This window comes from Drosophila sulfurigaster, chromosome 2R (assembly GCF_023558435.1).
Source record: "Drosophila sulfurigaster albostrigata strain 15112-1811.04 chromosome 2R, ASM2355843v2, whole genome shotgun sequence".
NCBI classification, from domain to species: domain Eukaryota; kingdom Metazoa; phylum Arthropoda; class Insecta; order Diptera; family Drosophilidae; genus Drosophila; species Drosophila sulfurigaster.
Window position 1 is genome coordinate 5,679,476 of NC_084882.1, and position 19,121 is coordinate 5,698,596.

The 19,121-nt window shown below is 37.0% G+C and overlaps 4 protein-coding genes across 12 annotated transcripts in view; 1 reads left to right on the plus strand and 3 right to left on the minus strand.

The window, feature by feature from the left end:
* LOC133839173 (extracellular sulfatase SULF-1 homolog) overlaps nt 1–6,117 on the minus strand; it is a 30,855-nt gene extending 24,738 nt beyond the window's left edge. Inside the window, exons 1-2 of one of the 3 annotated variants that reach the window (XM_062270529.1) lie at nt 6,005–6,117; nt 5,313–5,483 (exon numbers count right to left, since the gene is read on the minus strand). The gene's annotated coding sequence lies outside the window, so the exon portion shown is untranslated. Of the gene's footprint in view, nt 1–5,312 lie in introns of all 3 variants that reach the window. The other 2 variants (XM_062270528.1, XM_062270530.1) reach the window with 2 other exon arrangements.
* An 819-nt stretch (nt 6,118–6,936) lies between these two features.
* Nucleotides 6,937–9,908, minus strand: LOC133835885 (serine/arginine-rich splicing factor 1). Of its 2 annotated transcripts, XM_062266023.1 has the most exons (5): nt 9,642–9,908; nt 9,127–9,496; nt 8,964–9,064; nt 8,785–8,868; nt 6,937–8,714 (listed from the first exon to the last, which is right to left on the minus strand). In XM_062266023.1, the coding sequence occupies exons 1-5, from the start codon at nt 9,803–9,805 to the stop codon at nt 8,705–8,707; spliced, it is 729 nt and encodes a 242-aa protein (XP_062122007.1). In that variant the 5' UTR covers nt 9,806–9,908; the 3' UTR covers nt 6,937–8,704. The 2 variants fall into 2 exon arrangements, with proteins under 2 accessions (XP_062122007.1, XP_062122006.1); XM_062266022.1 differs by having other exon boundaries at nt 6,937–8,868; nt 9,642–9,907.
* A 185-nt stretch (nt 9,909–10,093) lies between these two features.
* LOC133835884 (uncharacterized) lies at nt 10,094–15,333 on the plus strand. Its single transcript, XM_062266021.1, has 6 exons — nt 10,094–10,712; nt 10,769–11,190; nt 11,248–11,968; nt 12,031–13,322; nt 13,378–13,555; nt 13,620–15,333. Exons 1-6 carry the CDS (start codon nt 10,572–10,574, stop codon nt 13,860–13,862), a joined length of 2,997 nt encoding a protein of 998 aa, XP_062122005.1. The 5' UTR covers nt 10,094–10,571; the 3' UTR covers nt 13,863–15,333.
* LOC133835886 (uncharacterized) lies at nt 14,073–17,345 on the minus strand. Of its 6 annotated transcripts, none has more exons than XM_062266026.1 (4): nt 17,101–17,345; nt 16,827–17,007; nt 15,324–15,783; nt 14,073–14,711 (listed from the first exon to the last, which is right to left on the minus strand). In XM_062266026.1, the coding sequence occupies exons 2-3, from the start codon at nt 16,925–16,927 to the stop codon at nt 15,360–15,362; spliced, it is 525 nt and encodes a 174-aa protein (XP_062122010.1). In that variant the 5' UTR covers nt 16,928–17,007; nt 17,101–17,345; the 3' UTR covers nt 14,073–14,711; nt 15,324–15,359. The 6 variants fall into 6 exon arrangements, with proteins under 6 accessions (XP_062122010.1, XP_062122013.1, XP_062122009.1 ...); XM_062266029.1 differs by having other exon boundaries at nt 15,629–15,783; nt 17,101–17,344; XM_062266025.1 differs by lacking the exon at nt 14,073–14,711 and adding an exon at nt 14,918–15,117.
* Nucleotides 17,346–19,121: the final 1,776 nt, after the last annotated feature.

A 19,121-nucleotide genomic window follows, 5' to 3' on the forward strand; every position in this document is an offset into this window, starting at 1 on the left:
CCTGCTCCGCGACTCACCTTTAACCCACTTTGCACTGCCTGTCGTTTCTGTTTCTGTTATCATTAACACCTCAAGTTTATGCATATGGTTGCCAGTTGACAGTTGCCTGGTAGTATTTACTCAATGTTTAAATCCAGAAAATAGTACGGGATTCATATTGGAAAAAGAATGTATCAAATTATGGAGTAGTTGACTTGACAACCTTGTCCTTCAGGGGAAATATTCGGACACTTGAATAAAATCACAGATGCACACATTGCATATACATATGTACGAATGAACATTGCTTTTGCCCATTCAAGCAAGCACAATAAAATGATTGTAAATACATTTAAGTAAACTACAAAAAAGTGAGTGGCTCATTGGGAGGTTTATTTGTTTAACGCTAACTCGACAATCACACAAATGCAACAACACAGCCACGTAAATAAACATTTGAAGTACAAACAGATGAGTGGAAAATATATACATATGAATCTACATACATATTCGTATTCGTATTCGTATTCGTATTCGTATTCGTATAGGTATAAGTCAGTTTGATTGCAGGTAAACACATTCTTGCGACTGACATCGGCAGCTGACGAGTAATGCTGCAGCTTCTTATTATTGATAGCCATCCATTTATCATGCCGACAGTTTTATGTACATTTTCGAACCAACACGTCCCCAACTTCTGATAAGAGCACCCAAAAGTCCATGATCTTGAGACAATGTTAACACAGCCCCTATCAGGTCGTCTGTCATTTCGATACTCGTATCGTATTGCGCATTGTGCTATTAATAGTATCGGAAAGCGAGTGAACAGGTACTTGCATAATTTTACCGCTCGAGTGACCAATGTGAGCATATAGAAACACTTCTATCGTTATTGTAATGACCAAATGGAATGTGTATGACGACTTTGACAAATCTATAAGCTCATGCTTGGAAACAAAATGGATCAAGTTACGCCTAATGTGTAATCTACTCTGACCGCTGGACGGCAGAACATTCAAAGAATTCAATTATTCTACTCGATAATCGATGGAAAGCAAGGGCATACATATGTGATCTTTGATAGTCATTGTATCTGGTAAACGAATAATGTATTGTTTCGCTTCTGTTCATGATATATCGTACATTGATATAATAGCTGAAGGAATCAGGGAATCCATTACATAATTCTTTCTGATTATAACACGGTGTTTGAACTCTCGACTCCCAGATACACTAGATACCCTACGGTCCACAATTAAACAAAAAACTTGTCGCAACTCAGTATTGGCCTCAATTGGATATATATTCTTGGTTGGTTCAAATAAATTAATAAAACAAATCGTATAGATTTAATAATTTGTCTCTTTTAATCAGATCAAACTTAATATTGTAATCGCAGTAATTAATTAAATTCATACTCTTATAAAAACATGGCTATTCATTAATGTATTTACGCTTAAGTTTATATTTACAATATATATTTCGTATCCCAATTTACAGAGTAAAAAGCTTAGATAATCCTGTCCACAATGTTTTTACCGCTATGGCAGTTTGCCAACTGGTTATTAATTGATTTAAGTGTTGAGATACAAAAAAAAAACAAAAAGTTCAATTAATTATTCTATATTTCCAACTCATTGGACATTGGAAAAAGGCTGTGAAATTATTTATGCCCAGCCAGTTAGTCGTATTGTGTAATTGTCATGATCGTAAGTAGTTGCCGATCTTTTGTTAACACCTTTCATTTGTTGCTAATGACAGGCCAGACAAACTTGTGAATACAATCATACCCAACTATAACCTCAGTCAGTTGAAGGGAGCGCATAACTAACAAAAAAAAAAATTAAATGGTTTCGGTATATGGAATTTATTTATACCTTCTTTTTGTGTTTGACTTTGAAAAATGCTAACATGCTCATTATTAAAAGTGCACAAAGAGCTATTAATTGATATCCAAAGTTATATGAATATGCCTGTATGTGAACTGATTCATCAAAGTATTCTTAGAATGATTGCAGCAATTTATTATCAGAATTAACTACCCTAAAGATTTACTGTTTCAATTGATATACGAATCTTGATTTCATAGAATTTATAATTCTCCCCTGAGCTTCCGTTTTATGAAATAAAAAAAGAAAGAAACAACTCAATGTAGAATTATTCGGTAGAATTATTTTGAATTATTAAATACAATTTGTTTGCAATAACGATTGATAAATTTGTGAATTTCGCGTAAATTGCACGTGTTGAAAAACACAGCAAACAAATGAGTTCGTATATACATTTGCTTGCATACATATGTATGTACATATATATTTAGGTTGATTCGCAAAATATTATAAGCGTGGGCGCCTTGATTAATGATTTCAAATAATTTACGCTATATTAAAAAGAACGCAAAGCGTGCCGCTTTATAGGTTCATTGAAAAAGTATCCCTACATGGACGGTGTTAATTGAAAATATTTCTGGGAACTTGCTCTGAAAAGAAAATAATTTTGACAGCTGCAGTTTGTCTGAGTCAAATGATTTCCGTACAGGTAAGAATATGGAAGAAAATATTGGAATTTCTTATACGAATTTTAAACATTTTGTAGATACCAAAAAACGTTCAGATTTCCACATTTACTTACATCAGCGAAAGCGAATTCTTATCGTCTGAATAATAGTTATTACAGCTAGTAGTTTCATATTTTCCTTTTATTGCATTTCTGGTTGCCTAGCCACATTCTCTTTTCATGACTTGTTTCATCCTGCTCAAGCCACAACTCTCGTCTGGGTTGATTTACTTTGCTCTCATTTTGTTATTTCCTTCACGCTTATATGTTTTATTGAGATTTTTTTAGTTTTAATGTTGTCAGACAGGATTTTCCACTTTAATGCAGTCGACAACATTGAGTCGCTGCTGATGTTGCATTCGGCGCGGGTTTGCAGCTCATCATGCAGCTGGAATCCACAGCGCATATTGACCCTGGATTGTGCATCTCCAAAATGCTCTCTCTGCATTCAGCAACTGGCGCGGTCATTGAGGTTAATCTCGTCTTTATTCATATTTCTAAGCGCATTATGCAGGATGTTTTCTTTGAAAACTGTGCAAAATTATGTTAACCAACCCCCTCTTAGGCAGCATACAATTACTTATGTTCCCATCCCCAAAACAGGCGCGCCAGGCCGGTACAGGCCCATTACCTTAACGCGTTGAATTATTTTAATGCCACTGCAATTACGTGTCTTTTAGTAGATGCATACCTAGCTACATACATACTATATATACATATATATGTATATATGTATAGTACTTGTGCTCTTATAAGTATAATTAGGAAGCAACCACCACCTCGCCCGCTGTGGGACCTATTGTCCCTATTGTGCCGACCGCAATCTTCCTTAATGTGATACCCGATTTTCTGACGTGTTTTAAATCACACCTTCCGCTCTGACAAAATTGCATGCGAAAAAGTGGACTACAATTTGTTTGCAGAGCACGTGACAATGACAGTATTATTGTTCTTAGTAATAAGGCTAACAATTTGTGCTATGACATACTCTAATTATAACTAATTTGTGTAAATTATACAAATGTAAAAAATAATTTAAAATTATTGTCAACTCGATTGAAAACTTGATCGAACTTGATCAGTTCACAGTTCACAGTTCTTAGCGCTTTACATTGAGAATGATTTATTATGTGGCCGAGGAAGAAAGAAAAATTTTAATTGATTTCAACGATATTAGTGGCTGTCAAGTCAAGCAAGTGAATTATGTAGAAATTCAAGTATGTACATATATGCAAACTAACATACTACGAGTATATGGTAATTAACACTTGAAATAAAATACATAACAAGTTGGCTTCAATTAAATATTCATTCACAAAGTATCGCACAATATTTTTTGCAACCGGTTAAAGGCGCAACAAAACCTCGAAGCGCTCTCCGCACAATTAAACGGCGCCCAGAACTCGTGTCTCGCGAAGCCTGTGGCGCCGTTATGTAGATGTTAGTGTAGTTAAATGTCAGTGAGTCTGTATGTGAGTAATATTAATAGTCATATGGGTATTAGGAATTATTACTAATGACTGCAGTCTGCTTGCATGCAGGCTTGGCACATAACATAGAATATGGTAGGTGCGAGCGGGCTTGCTATCGAAATAGGAGTTTCTTAAGGCGTGTATATCAGTGTTCAGTTCAAGTTATGACAGATTGTTTGCTAAACAAGATTGTTGCGATATATTCTTCACATTTATATTCACATTCACTTGTGTTGATTGCGGTAAATCTTCGACGAAACGCAATGCTCAATTTCATATAAAGTGTGCAACAAAAAACCAGTTACAAAGTTTTGAGGCACGGCCTGTATACTAAAAACCATTGAGGAGCCAAAAAAAGGCCTAAAGAAATTTCTCCGTCAAAACAATTAGACAGCCTGGCGGGTCTCTTACAACTTGTTGCCGTTGCTGTTTCCACAAACTAGCGCAGACAAACTGGAAAAGTGGTTTGCCGGGCTCGTCTATAGGATAGGCCTCACTTTGGGTACGTCTTGGTCTTACACTTCCTACTACTTTCAACGTCACAACTAAAGTATGTAATTAAATGTGTTGATATTTACCCCTAAGGAAAAGCGACAAGCGAATATTGAAAGAGAAATCTAGCCGTATCTTGCATGCCTTAAAAATACTGAAATACAGTATATAATTTATTATGAAAACCTTCAAAGTAATAATAAAATACCTACCAAGGACTTATGGTATAGAACAGTAGGGTAGCGCAATAAAACATAAAACCGTTTTCGCATTTAGGCTAGCCAACTTTCAATCATTCGCTAAAATGAACTCTGACATTAGCAATAACGAAGGCGAGTCCATATAAACGAACTCACTACGCACCTGTCACAATGACAAGCAGCTTACTGAATTAAATACAACAGCATGAACGCGCGATAGGCATCTCAGAAGACATCGTGCCGGAAAAGCCCGACGCGCAGATCATCAAATTAGATAAGAGAGACCGGCAAATACATACGTAAGAATGGTAACGACCACACATACACACTCAGAGACACACAAGATTCGAATCAGCCAAAGAGGTGCAAAGCGAAAGAGATAGAGAGAGAGAGAGAGACAAAATGACTGAACGAGAGTCAGGTAAATAAACTCACTGATAAATAGACATGCCGGCAGCTTGTGTTGATCTTGCAACAAGGCAACCACATAGTTCATGTCTTCCACATCAAGTTACACGACACCTACGTGCCTTCGGCTATTATTAATATTGGAGTAGGTAGCCGCCCAGTGAGAGAACTGAAACAAAATTGTGTAAATCTGCCGAATACGCACCTTTTGGTTGTTATTGTTGCTGCTGTTATTGTTATTGTTGCGTTATTTCGACCTTGTATTCACATATATACATATCATGTATTTTATTTTGTTGATTCGAAAAACTTGTCTTCTTGTTTACTGCTTAAATTCCACTTTTATTGATTTCTTACAGCTTATTTATATGTCAGCCTGAAAATTTAATTAAAATGATAAACTCAATTAACCCGTTGAACGAAGTAATAAAATACACGATCGACTCTTCGACAATGGCAATAAATCATTCAATCAATGAGTGAGAGTCTATGGGGAACAAAAAAAATGCCGCCTGTGATAAGCACAAAGCCCAAGCGAGAGTACCGAGTACAAACAAAAGATGCTTAAAGTAAAGATTTGACCTCCGGTTCGATTTCCACATAAACGCACGACTCTTTCGTTTTGCGTTTCGCATTACCGGTCGCCCACACGCCACGCTGCGATGTCTGCTTGACACTCAGCTACTTGCAAGTAGCGCCAATGCACTTTACGATATAAATAATAAGTATAATTTAAAAAGCTCGCTGTCAATGTGAATGCGTTTGGTTGGATGGATCATTTAATATTGTGAACAGAATGACAGGCAATTTTGTTGACCATCTTGCACACTAGTCACCGATTATTTCTTTGTTTTGGCGCACTTTCTGCTACCTCACAGCACTTCTACACACACATACATAGTTGTATTCTTGGTCGCGGCAAGAAAACGAATTTTCTTGTTGTGCCTTTCGATTTGCGAGAGACCGCGACACAACCACCACGTTCACAGCTTTTTTTTCGACTGAGCGTTGAGCACTATAACAGCGAACAGCAAAACTACTTAACAGGGAGCTGTTAATAACAGAAAACATTACATTATTTTCCAAACCCTTAAGATATTGCAATTATAACAAAACGTCTTTACTTCGAATTTCTACAATATTAAAAAATACGACCTAAATGAACTGTTCCTTAGGATTTTGTTAATTAACAGTACTAAATATGTTAATTTTAAACGTTTATAACAGAGCCAGAAGAGCATAGCAGCATTTATCGCTAGGCCAATGTTGTTGATTTAAAAAAAAAAATGAAGCCAAGCTACCGATTAAAAACCAAGAAATATGCAATTGTTTGTCGAAAATGAATAATAATTTGAAATGCAGTAGCTTACACTGTTAAAATAATATTTTAATATAATTGAAATTTTGCGCGCAAATTATCGATAGGTTTCATATACTTCTGTTAAGTTTACATTAACTCTGCTAACACTTTTAGCCGATTTTCAAAAAACCGGTATCAAATAATATAATCGTGCCCTCCTACAAAGCAAATCAGCAATAGTCAATCCAAAAACGAGGCACACCTTTTAAAGTGCTAGAAATCATATTATGTATATTGTTAGCATTTAATAACAGCTAAACAAATCGTCTCAAACATCAATGCATGAACTTTATCCACCTATAGCAATATTGAAAAAAAAATATTTCTTTACTCTATAATTATTATTCAATTCATGTTTAATTCTTTTGGAAGCGACCCTGCATGTCCGTCCAATAGAGCTTTCCCTTTGTGAGCACAAACAACCACTAATTTAGTCAGATCCTCAAATAATAGGAAAAATCAAGATATTTTTTTTTCGCAGTTTGTGATTTATTAAGCTTCAAAAATATATGACTTTAATACTAATGGTGTGAAAACTATAGTTAGTTATGGTAAAAATAGTGAGCACAGAACATAGCACATACATATATTGAATTAATGTCACTGGGAGTTTAATTTGTATGGCGGGTTCTCTGCACCGATTTCTTTGAGTGTGTATACTACTAATTATTACGTTTAGATAAAAATAAACCTCATGCAAATTATTATGGCTACATATTTTGGGCCTGAGGTGATAGTCCAAACTTGGACAAAATCAAACAAATACACGTATATAAGGTAACTGTTTTATATAAGATATTTCTTATAAGTATACAGTATACATTAAGCGTCTAATTCACCATAAGTTGGTTGTAACATCAGTTAAGACGAAAAGTGCTAAATTTTCAAATATTTTGATTATGTAAAAGGTAAACAGATAAAACTCAAAACAGTTGCTAGGTCGCATAAATCGAACATACCACAGTCAGAGATAGAGGAAGATCACAAGGACCGGGCACTATCCAGCGTTGGGCGCAAGACAACGTTGGATGATGCGGAAATTCCATTAATATGGGCGCAAAGGCCACGAAACATGGTGAGGTATGTGAGTAAACGGTATCCAAAGTGAATGTAGTGAAATGCGAATTTAGTTCCTAATCCGATGTAAAACGAATGCTGAAGTGAAGAAGCACGAAGGGATGCGTTTCCAAAATCCTTGCATATCCTGTCCATGTGCACTGGTTCATTATCGTCCAAATTAATAATTGACAATCTCTTATACCCACTTAAAACGACTTTAATCCAAATCGAAACACACATAAACCCAAAAGATGTAACGAGTGAGGCGCACTGAAGGGTTTCCAAACAGTTTAAGAGCAAGGAGATTACACTCAATCAATGCATGTCCGTCATGTTTACAGCTCGAGCGCAGTGGGAAATTGTATCCCACGTTGTCCTAGCGTTTTACATTTTATTCGCATTCGCGTAAGTATGAAATATAATGCCTAAATCCGAATCCTTTATGATTCCTAATATCCAAATCCTTTTGTTTCCTGATATATTATTTATATAACACACAATTTACGCTTTCCAAATATCCTGACACCACAACCAATTTTTTTCCAAATCCACATTACACTTCACATCATCATTATCAAAATTATCCTTTCTCCTCATCCTCATCCTTATCCTTCCTCCTTCTCCAACAATCCTCATTATACTCCAAACATAAACGCGCAAAAATTGGGAAGAGAAGAAAATAAATTGAAATATTAATAATTTGTAAAATTGTTCGCAATAAAAATTGTTGTGTTCTGATTCTTATTCATTTCATTTGTTTTACATATATATTTTATTAATATTAGATGCGGTTTCTTTTTTGTTAAGTCTGAAGGGAAATAAATTCTAATAAAATATGCAACCAAATGTTACAATGTTTGCCCTAGAATTATAATTATTGTTTTAAATTAAATTTGTCAAATATGTTTTTGTATTTTTTGTATGCATTTGAATAATTTAAGAAAATTTTCTTTGCAGTAAAAGTGAAGCAAATATTACTGCTGCCTGCATTCCTAATTTTCAATTCGCAATGGATTTCTCCAGTCTTGAGTTCAGGTTGTATATTGATTATTAATTGCTTGATCTAGCAATCAATCACTTGACAATCAGTTTTCTTGCATAATTAAACAAACAGTAAATGTAATTATTAATGGGGCGGGAATTGATGGTTCTTGATAGTTAGTTATAGTTTGTGTTTCCTAATTTTTCCTGCTCGTAAGAAATTTTTAGATTAATGGATAATGATTGTATAATTTAGTAATTAGATCGTGAGCGAGACCTGGAATAGGATTGACGACGCACTGGGGAATATGTTGGTGTGCCGCGCCGACGTGGTCGGGATGAGAACGAACGTGAACGCGACCTGTAATTGATAAGTTAGTCAATTATGGGAAATAAAAAACAATCAAATCAATCAACTGTACTTCAACGTTAACTCTTGTGTCAATCTCCACTCACCTATCACGATAATCGCGGCTTCCACCGCCTCCTCCGCCACCCCCACCACCGCGTTCATTATCACCGCTGTCTTCGCGCACCCGTATATAGGCGACTTCTCCCTACAATCAAGAAGAATGTTACATGTGAAGAAGAAAATCCCAAGTCCCAGTAGAACACCAACCTCATGTGAGCGGAAACGAGAATCGTCCAGCTTCTTAATGGCGTACTTCATGTCCTCGTGACGCAAGAACTCTACAACTCCAGAGCCATCCTTGTAGGTGTCAGCAAAACAAACGTCTCCCGCTTCACGCATGTGATCCTTAAGGTCTTGCCATGAACCAGATCCAGGCAGCCCCGTCACCATTACGCGATATTGTGAACGTTTAGCTGGTGGTCCACGGCCACCCATCCTTCCACCACCATCGCGGCTGCGGTCGTTGCGATTGTTGCCGCGGTAGCTGCCTGGACCGCCTCCGCGAGGAAACTCAACACGAAGGCGATACCCATCATAGTCATATCCATCGCGAGCCTTAACTGCATCATCGGCATCTCTGTATAAATAAATATAAATTGAAATGGTCCTCCAATTGTCGAAACAGACGTATATGTATGTACTTATGTATATTGTGGGTGGGTACATATAAAAATGCACAAACAGAACAGAGCAGAAAGAAGGGTTTCTTTTTCATTACTCACCGCGCGTCTTCGAATTCAACAAAAGCAAATGGCGGACCACGCCGATTCTTCAAATCGACAAATGTCACTTTGCCAAACTTGTGGAAAAGATCTTGGATATCCTTGGTGCGAATATCTGGCGGCAGATTTCCAACATAAATGCGACATTCGTTTCTAGAACCCATTTTATAATATTTATTGCTTTACTGCGATTAGAATTGTCGTAGTTTAGTAAATTTTTCAGAACTTCCGTCACGCAATTACGCACACAATTGAAAACTGCACAAATACATACACAAATGTCTATACCGATAGAGAGACCGGGTTATAAAATTTAAAAAATACTTTTAATAGACAAAAATACTGAATATACCATGGTCATTATTATAATCGATTATGTGTAAAAGTTCGTGTAAAACGGCTCAGTTTTACATTAAGTTCATTTATTTACTTTTTTGTTAACACCATTTTGTTAACGCAAAAGCAAAAAACGTGTACAAAATTAATGGTCACTCTAAAGACGCAACCATTGGTTATCGATAACAACGAAATTGATAAGTGCAGCGTGATTAATTGGGTTGGCAGCATCGTGCATATTATATTTTGCTGGTATTATTTGTGGTATAATTTAGTATTCGCTTACGGTATTGCGGCGTCTGCCTTTACAATTAATTTTTTTACAAAATAAAAATGAAAATATTCTATTCATGCACTCGAGCAAAGCTGAAAAGTTAAGTCAACGGGTGTGCAAATATGAACATATTTCAAAATGTGCAATAGCGTTTTACGCGGGAGTCTCTTGATTTTGTTGTTAGTCTCAGCTGCAGACAACAAACAACCTTGAACATTTGTTGAGTGTGTGTGTGCATATGTATTGTGTGTATATAAACAAAGTGCGAACGCGGGAACTGCGACTGTTATAAATTTTGTGAATTGTCCAGTGTTTTAAATATGTCTACTGTACGTTGCATAAATTTTTGGGACTTGTGTCGTATTTGCACGGCAAGCAGTGAACACAAAATTAACATCTACTCACCCGAAGGTCGCGCCAAAAATCTTGGTCACAAAATCTCCGAGTGTCTCCCAGTGCAAGTAAGTAAATCATAGATTGGTGAATGAGACAGATAATACATCACATTCTCTCGCAGATCAATGAGAAGGACCGTCTTCCCAAAGTGGTCTGTGGCCAGTGCGCTCAGCAAGTGGAACAAATGTACGAGATGCGTAACATTTCAAAGAACTCACAGACCATACTTAGCAACTGGCTCAATCATCGCTCACTGCAATGTGAAGACAAGGTTTTCATTAAAGATGCCGTCAATGAATCTGGCAAGAGTCTTAATGTGGTTGGCCAAGCTGCCTCCGGCGGACAAGTCGCAGGCGGTAGCGTAGTCGGCAGTTATCAGAACAACGATCTGCTGAGCAGCATCATGCAGGCTGTTGGCATGCAGGTGCAGCAACAACAGCCCCAGCAGTATACGATCACTGTTGATAATCAAGTCCAGGCGCCACCGCACCCACCCCTGCCCATGCCTCAAGTCCAGCCGGAGGTCAAGAGCGAGAAACAAAAGTATGTAAAGTCAATTCGAAAACTTCTAAGTTACTGTTAATTATATTTCTACCTAAGCTCTCTCGAGGAATTTATCCGTTTGAAGCCGGACATCAAAATCACTCCTCTTAGCAAAAAGGAGACCTCCGCTCAAGGTGTCACAACTTCCATATCCCAAATTAAACAGCAGCAGACGCAACCACAGCAACAGCTACCACAGCAACAACAGTTGCAGGCGCAAACTTTAACAGCAGTCTCGGCTCCAGCTGCTCAGATCCAATTGCAACCACAGCAACTTAATGAGCTCAATGTGTTACTGCAGCAACAAGCGCTTATCCAGCAACTTCAGCAGCTGCAAGCGCAGACGCAGACACAATTCACAAACTGCGCCGATGATGCAATGAGTTCCGTAGACAATAAGAAACCTAAGCTGAATTTTGTGCTTTCTTCGCCAACTGCAACTCCACAATTTGCAAGTAGCCTGCAGCAATTTGGTGGTATCGCAGGTACACAGCCTCAAATTCAGCTGCAGCTTCTGCCAGGCGGAGTTTCTGGCAACACAGCGTCCTCAAGTGGTATTACAGCAACGCAGCCACCCCAGCAGTTTAATGCTGCAGCTCTGCTGTCCAGTCTGACGGGAAGTCAAGTTGTTGGGGGAAATGCATCCGTCAATATGCTGTCGCCGAATAAATGTTTCTTGCCGATAACAATACGTGATGAGAATTCGGATCAGCAAATTGTAGCACATATAGACACCAAGAATCTTATGTTGCCCACTACATATCAAGTCCAAATGAAGGTGTGTTATATAAGCAAATTTTGTAAAGAATTGATATTTAACATTCTCATTTGTATTTTCAGCTGCAGCCGCAATTAGCCACTGCGGATGGCCAGCCAATAATGCAGTTGACACCAACCTCCATTCCGGCTACGCTGCAATTGACACCACAAACTAGTTTTCAGCCAGCAGCAGTGTCACAGCCAAATCAGTTGCTCATGCCGCAGACACAACCGCAGCTGCAACCAAATCCCCCACAACAGCAGTTGCAACTGCAACAACAACCCCAACAGCAATTGCCGCCACAGCAAACACATCACCAACAATTGGCACCAACACAGGCGCAAGTCACCTCACAACAAATCATAAGATCTCCGCGAGCCAACGTCGTCAACCCTCAATTGGTCATCAGGAATGTTGGCACTGAGTTAAACTCGCCTACAAGCAGTAGCGCTACAGATGGTTCAGTCATTTTCAAGACGCCTTCGCCCCGACAGCAACCAGCTCAGCAACAGGTTAAATTTAAAAGCACACCGTCAAGTGTTTCATCGAATAATGCTGGCAGCTTGGAGCTCAACAAACGGCCTGCGTTGGTCAAACAGCAGCCAACAATTGCATCCAGTAATGTGGCTGCTCTCCAACGACTTTCATCGCATACAACAATTACCAAACTAACAAAACCACAGTCGTCTGGAGCTAGCAACAAAATGCCCTTGTTAACTAAGCAGAATATAACTATAAGTCGCATTCCAGCCCAAGCACCGGCCAAGCTTGATTCAAAGGTTGGATTAACAGCGACACCTCAAACTTCTGTGTCAGCTTCAACTCCAGCACCAACACAAGCATCCCCAAAGTCTCAGTCAACACCACCGCCAGCTTTGGCTCTACAGGTTTCACAGCCAAGTGCTGTAGTCACAAGTATTGCCAACCAAAGAAAAATTACTCGAAAGCCGCCAGAACAACAACCGAATCAGCGATCAAAAACCGGGCGTCCTCAGCAACAGATTTTACCTGTGCCCGCCCAGCAAACGACAACACAGCCTCCACAAAAACACCAGCCGGTAACGAATAGTTTAGTATGCGATACGTCAACGCCGGCATCAGCACCAGCACCAGCTGGTAGTGTACCTTACCTTAATCTAACCTGTCCCACCTGCCTACGCGAGTTCAAGAAGAAGGAACACCTCACACAACATGTGAAGCTACATGCAGGTCTTCGACCCTTCAAGTGCACAGAAGATGGTTGTGATAAAGCATTCAGTCGTAAGGAGCACTTATCCCGTCACCTGGTATCGCACTCTGGCCAAAAAATGTTCACCTGTGAGGATTGCAAGAAGCCCTTTTCACGCAAGGATAACCTCAACAAGCATAAACGGTAGGTCTCTTATAACTCAAAATTGAACAATTAGTTACTCTTATTTAATTTACAGTACGCACAGTGCACAACCTAGTGAGATCCGATTGCACAGTTGCGAAATTTGCAATAAAAACTTTGCATCGAAGCAACATTATGAAAAGCACCGCGCGATGCACAAAAAAACGCGTCTGGATAATCCACCAGCAAACACACAGGCTACAAGAGGTGAACAAGAGGCTTCCAAGTCGCAAGTAATATAAAGCATAATATTTAGGCACTCATCTGGATCCATGTAATAATTAATGGCATTTTTAGGAGGTGTATGAGGTGAAATCGACAGAATCCGCACCGCCTCAAACGCAGCATTCTCAGACACAAATCCAGCAACAGCAGCCACAAATTATGCACGTGGATCTTGATGGTAGCACGATAACAATCACGCAGGCATCCGATTCGAATATGCAAACATCATTGGCTAATTTTGTTCAACTAGGCTTTTCCCAGTTTCAAAACTCGAGCGGCCCACCAAATCAAATAGTTTGTAAACTTGAAAAGTAAAAATTAAATTAATTACATTTTAAGCTCGAATTATTTTCTAGTCTTTGGCTTAGATTTAGTTTAGTCTCATATTCTTGCCAATGTTTTATTTGTCATGTCTTAGGCATATTTTAATATAATGTCTTATTTATTTTGTTCTTAATACAAGTGCAATATTATATACAGTTCAATAATTTATAATTCATGGCCATATTTTTATTTTATTTTGTGGTTTATGTTTAGTATTTAGAACCTAAACAATCCCAGCATGTTCTGATTTTAGGAGCACTTCCAATTTCATGAGAAGGTAATAGAGAATGACGTCTCTATAATAAAAGCTCAAGGTGCGTACCTGTTTGTTTATACTAACAATTTATATTTTCTGAAAATTTATAAGTAGAAGTAAATGTCACCAATATAACAAGAATGTATTATATCTGCGATTTAAGATTTCTGTTTTATTATCATATTTCATTGTAAATATTTGTATAGATAAGAATAGAGATAAGCGCATTTGTATTACTATGTACCATCCACATCTACTCGGTGGGAATGGAAAATGAAAACATTGAATATAAAAGTATAAACGTAAACATACACAGTAATGTAATTTATGGAATAGTAAATTTATTATTGTTTGTAGAGCTCAGTTCATTGCGTTATTCCCACAACATACGGGGCAGGCACATCCGTTGTTTACCCTATATTATGTGAGAAAAATATGAATTGAATGAAAAGAAAAACAATTTTTCGCTATCCTTAAATCATTCGGTTTTCCTCGAATTTCAACAGATTTGTTGAATTTTTATTTTAGTGAAGATGCAATTCAGGCACGATTCCAGAGAAAACCAATGCAACACAATCTGAAATCTTTCAATGAAACAATATTGAGAGTAATTTGGCAAAAATAAATAACATTTAATGGAATTCGTTTTAGAACATAATATAGCTGTGGTTGGATGCAATTGCAAGTGCTTTTCCGTTTACTGAATACTTTTAATAGTGTGTAAGCAATGGCAATAATACTAACTATAAGCTAGTTCAGCACTGTGATTAAAATTAAAAAAGTCTTTGGCTTTAATTTATGTTAATCACTCAATGTATAATTTGTTACAATTACAATTAATCTAATACTATTCGCAAGGCCCTGGAAACAGTTATTGTCGCATATTATTATAACTAATTATATTCTAAGTAATTCGGTTGAAGTGTGCAAAAGCGTTGCATACGCTCGGGCGCATCGTGTTTTTAATTATTTCGTTAACAAGAAATGTAGCTGTAATCGAAATAGTCGTGAGTGTTTGATATTTGTGAGAGCAAAATAAAACATGCAATTTAATAATGAAGAGCAAAACGAATGAATAAAAACGAAACGAAACCGTACCAAACCATACCAAGCCAAACGAAACTTAACGAACCCAACTAAATAATCTACATCTTACATAAAACATACAAAACAGGAAAATACTGTGTGAGGCTAACCTTAAAAGCTTATTTTGGGGAAAAATCCAGCATCACTCAATCGTAATTCAAAGAGAACTGGTTAATTTTCTTGATATCACCCCATATTTGAATGGACTGAATTTCAGAGAGTGAAAAGAAGGTCTCATATTCTGTAACATAGTTAGCGCCTTTTCCACGCCTTTGATGGACGCGTATACTAGAATTTTCATAGTCTAATTTAAACTCTAGTGAAAATGCGGCTTCTGTGAACGAATAGTTATTTGCGGCATCAAGACCGCCGTTAATATTACCAAGGTTTTTTGACTTATTTGAATCGCTTTTACCATCGAATATATTTAAAACAGTTTGCTGTTCCGATGCACTCCACTCGCCTTCGCTTTTATAATTCTGGATGATCTTCTGCGATGGAATATTTACTTTGAAATGATATGTTATATTGTCCGTGCAGCTTGGGCTATTCACGAAGTTGATGGAAAACCTGTAAAAAAATGTTTAATTTGATAATTATTTGATAATAATAAACACTAATAATTTATTCAATGATTACGTCGAGGTGTGAATTAGTTAATAAGATGTCATTGTAAAGCTGGCACTTAGCACTTCAGCTAATCGATTTGGGGCCGGGGATATAACCTGGATATTTAAATGCCTGTAAGTAATTAACTCTTTCGACGTCACACACGAATTGACGAAATATCCGCTAATTTTAAACATTATACAATTTTCATTTTCTACGATTGTATTAATTGGTTCGTAGAACAAAAATTACAAACAATATTTGGAGTATTTCCCTGTTAGTATTAAGAATCCTCAAAAAAATTGTAAGAAAGCTGTACAGTCATACAAATAATTGTGTCAGTAGCTGGTAACCAAATGTTAGTCACAACTGACATGTGTATCTGAAGACCCTATCATTCTTATCAAAAAGTAAATATACTTGCAATGTATTGTTATTATCAGATAGCGAAAAACTCAGTTACCCATATAAATAGTTTACAAAAACAAAGACAAACGAAACGAATATTGAAGAATAGACAGAGAAACTAAACGAATTCTAATTTTTGGCATAAGTAGCTTGTGAAGTATCGATCAATTAGGACTTGTTAATTGGCAACAATTAAAGCGTATATTAATAGTCGCATATTCATATTCTGTTCTCCCGTAATTTATTGTTGTTCTTAAAAGCAATTGCTGTTGTCGTCAATTTAGCGGAATCTTCAACGCGTGTCTGTCTGCGCTTGAATTTTATGTTGATGATGTCATTGATGATAGGAACAGATCTGATATACAAATGCCATGAGCTATTTAAGTACCAACATATTTTAGCATTTGACGATGTCTTAAAACAAAAGTATTTAACCTATTGAGGCACTCAACATATGATATACAAATGCAAGTGTGTATCATAAATTCATTAAATAGCTTTGTTTATCATTAAATAGTTTGCACGCGAAACACAAGAGCCTTTTGAGGCAATTTATTGATTTTCTGAAATCCTTTTTGTAAAATATTTGCACTTACTGCTGAGGTTCCTGGAGTAAAGTTCCTCGTATCGCAACTTCAGTTACCCTGTCGTACTGAGGATTAGTTGGTAGCACCACAACGTATTTTACATCAGACATTTTATATACTTGTCTGTGATATATGTATATGTAGGTAGGATGGACGATTCGTTTGGACAATTATTGTGAAAGAAAACACACTATTAAACGAGAAATTGCAATAAATAAATTGTTACTGTAGTTGTGGTTGCTAGGTTTCGAGGGTGTGCAGATTACAATCACGTTTCAAATACCATTATAAGGTCTTTACACTTTGCTTGCACGAATAATAATGTTTAATTTTTTTAGGAATCCGGCTTCTTACTGCAATTTTCAAGTCAAAGATCGCACAACGACGTCATAGATATAGACCCGAAGTCCATGTATGAGAAATATTTTACGTATATATGTGTGCAAGTGTGTGTTCATATGTTTAACCTAATTATAACAGCGCGCACATGCCGCGTTGCTTCCAATATCCCGAGTGAGTCAATACTAAACGAGAATATTTTCGGCGTTGCGGCTGTCGGCAAGCAAGGTGGAAAGACGAAATGAGAAGTTAGGCGAATTCCAATTACTCTTCCTCAATCAATTAGATATACTTAAAATTATGAATATTCTAGTGCTCTCAGTGCCTTTTCGAGCAGTTGATAGATTAAATTAAAGTTAATTGGTGTGTATTTTAAGTCTCATTTTGAAACCAACAAATTGCTTATTCTTATATATTGCAGAACCTATAACCACGGTTGCCACTTTTGGTACAAATGTACCAAAACTGGTACATTTTTTATGCGTTGGTACATTGGATAACTTTTTTTCATTTTGGTAAATTTTCAATATGCCTGTCTTTTATGTTCACACATATTATTTTAACAAATGGCTCTGTTCCACCAGACATAAATTTTGTATCAGTTAGAAATTGAACCATGACTAACACTGGAAAATATACAGTCGATTTGCGACATATTGTGTCAATTGAGAAAATATGTATGCGCCAATCTAAGGGGTATCTCTACATAAACAATTATATATTGTGAATCACAATTTGTGAAATAAAAAAGATCTTTAGTGAAAAAATTTGTGGTACATTTTTGTTAAAATTGGTACATTTTTTCAAAATTTTGGTACAAAAATTTTTTTTTTGAATGGCAACCGAGCCTATAACCACTAACCATACAATACATACATAGATGCTTCGCCCAGTACAATTTTTGTATCATCAAAAACAGTATTATTGCAACCCCAGTCGGGCCGTGCGCTGCGATTCGAACACCGAGCCTCTTCGGCTCATTCGAAAATTCGAAGTTCTAACGCAGCGCGCAGCATGATACAATTATACAAGGTCATGATACAATTCATGATACAATTATACAAGGTAGTGCCGTCGTACGCTTTTTCGTTCGGCTACAGAGTGTTATCGCCCAGTGCGCTCGTGCTTGTTGAAGGAAAGGTTGTATGCGGACGATCTTTTCTCTAAATATTAACCCTTGCGCAAGGCAAAAATGTCAGATTGCAATTATATTATATATATATTTGAACTTTATGATAGAATTAAGAACCTGAACAAAATAATTAGTAATCAAAACAAAAACAACGATTACTGTCAACTTCTAAACTATAAAAAATTAAATTAGAAAAACATTTCAACTCTTTTTAATATAGTAGAACAATTGAACCCTATGCACCATTTAAGGGTTAATCACAAAGCTCTACTGTCGATTCTTTCGCACTCACTAGGCGCAGTCGTTTCACTCGCACTTATGTATGGTATAGATAACGGACAGCTTTTGCCGACGAGACTACCTTGTGTTATTGTATCATGGTGCCGTCGTACGCTTTTTCGTTCGGCTACAGAGTGTTATCGCTCAGTGCGCTCGTGCTTGTTGAAGCGAAAGGTTGTATGCGGACGATTTTTTCCCTAAATATTAACCCTTGTGCAAGACAAAAATGTCAGATTGCAATTATATTATATATAAATATGAACTTTATGATAGAATTAAGAACCTGAACTAAATAATTGGTAATCAAAAACAAAACAACGATTACTATCCAATTCCAAACTATTAAAAATTAAATTATAAAAACATTTCAACTGTTTTAATATAGTGGAACAATTAAACCCTATGCGCCATTGAAGGGTTAATCACAAAGCTCTACTGTCGATTCTTTTCGCACTCACTAGGCGCAGTCGTTTCACTCGCACTTATGTACTGTGTCGATTACGGACAGCTTTTTGACGACGGGACCATGATACAATTATAGAAGGTAGTCTCGT

Coding starts and splice junctions, on each gene's coding strand:
- LOC133835885 (XM_062266022.1), bottom strand. CDS start 9,805: ATGGGTTCTAGAAACGAATGTCGCATTTATGTTGGAAATCTGCCGCCA. Junction 9,497..9,641: donor GTTGAATTCGAAGACGCGCG/GTGAGTAATGAA, acceptor TTATTTATACAG/AGATGCCGATGATGCAGTTA. Junction 9,065..9,126: donor CTCGTTTCCGCTCACATGAG/GTTGGTGTTCTA, acceptor TCTTGATTGTAG/GGAGAAGTCGCCTATATACG.
- LOC133835884 (XM_062266021.1), top strand. CDS start 10,572: ATGTCTACTGTACGTTGCATAAATTTTTGGGACTTGTGTCGTATTTGC. Junction 10,713..10,768: donor CCGAGTGTCTCCCAGTGCAA/GTAAGTAAATCA, acceptor ATTCTCTCGCAG/ATCAATGAGAAGGACCGTCT. Junction 11,969..12,030: donor CATATCAAGTCCAAATGAAG/GTGTGTTATATA, acceptor TTGTATTTTCAG/CTGCAGCCGCAATTAGCCAC.
- LOC133835886 (XM_062266026.1), bottom strand. CDS start 16,927: ATGTCTGATGTAAAATACGTTGTGGTGCTACCAACTAATCCTCAGTAC. Junction 15,784..16,826: donor TTACTCCAGGAACCTCAGCA/GTAAGTGCAAAT, acceptor ATTTTTTTACAG/GTTTTCCATCAACTTCGTGA.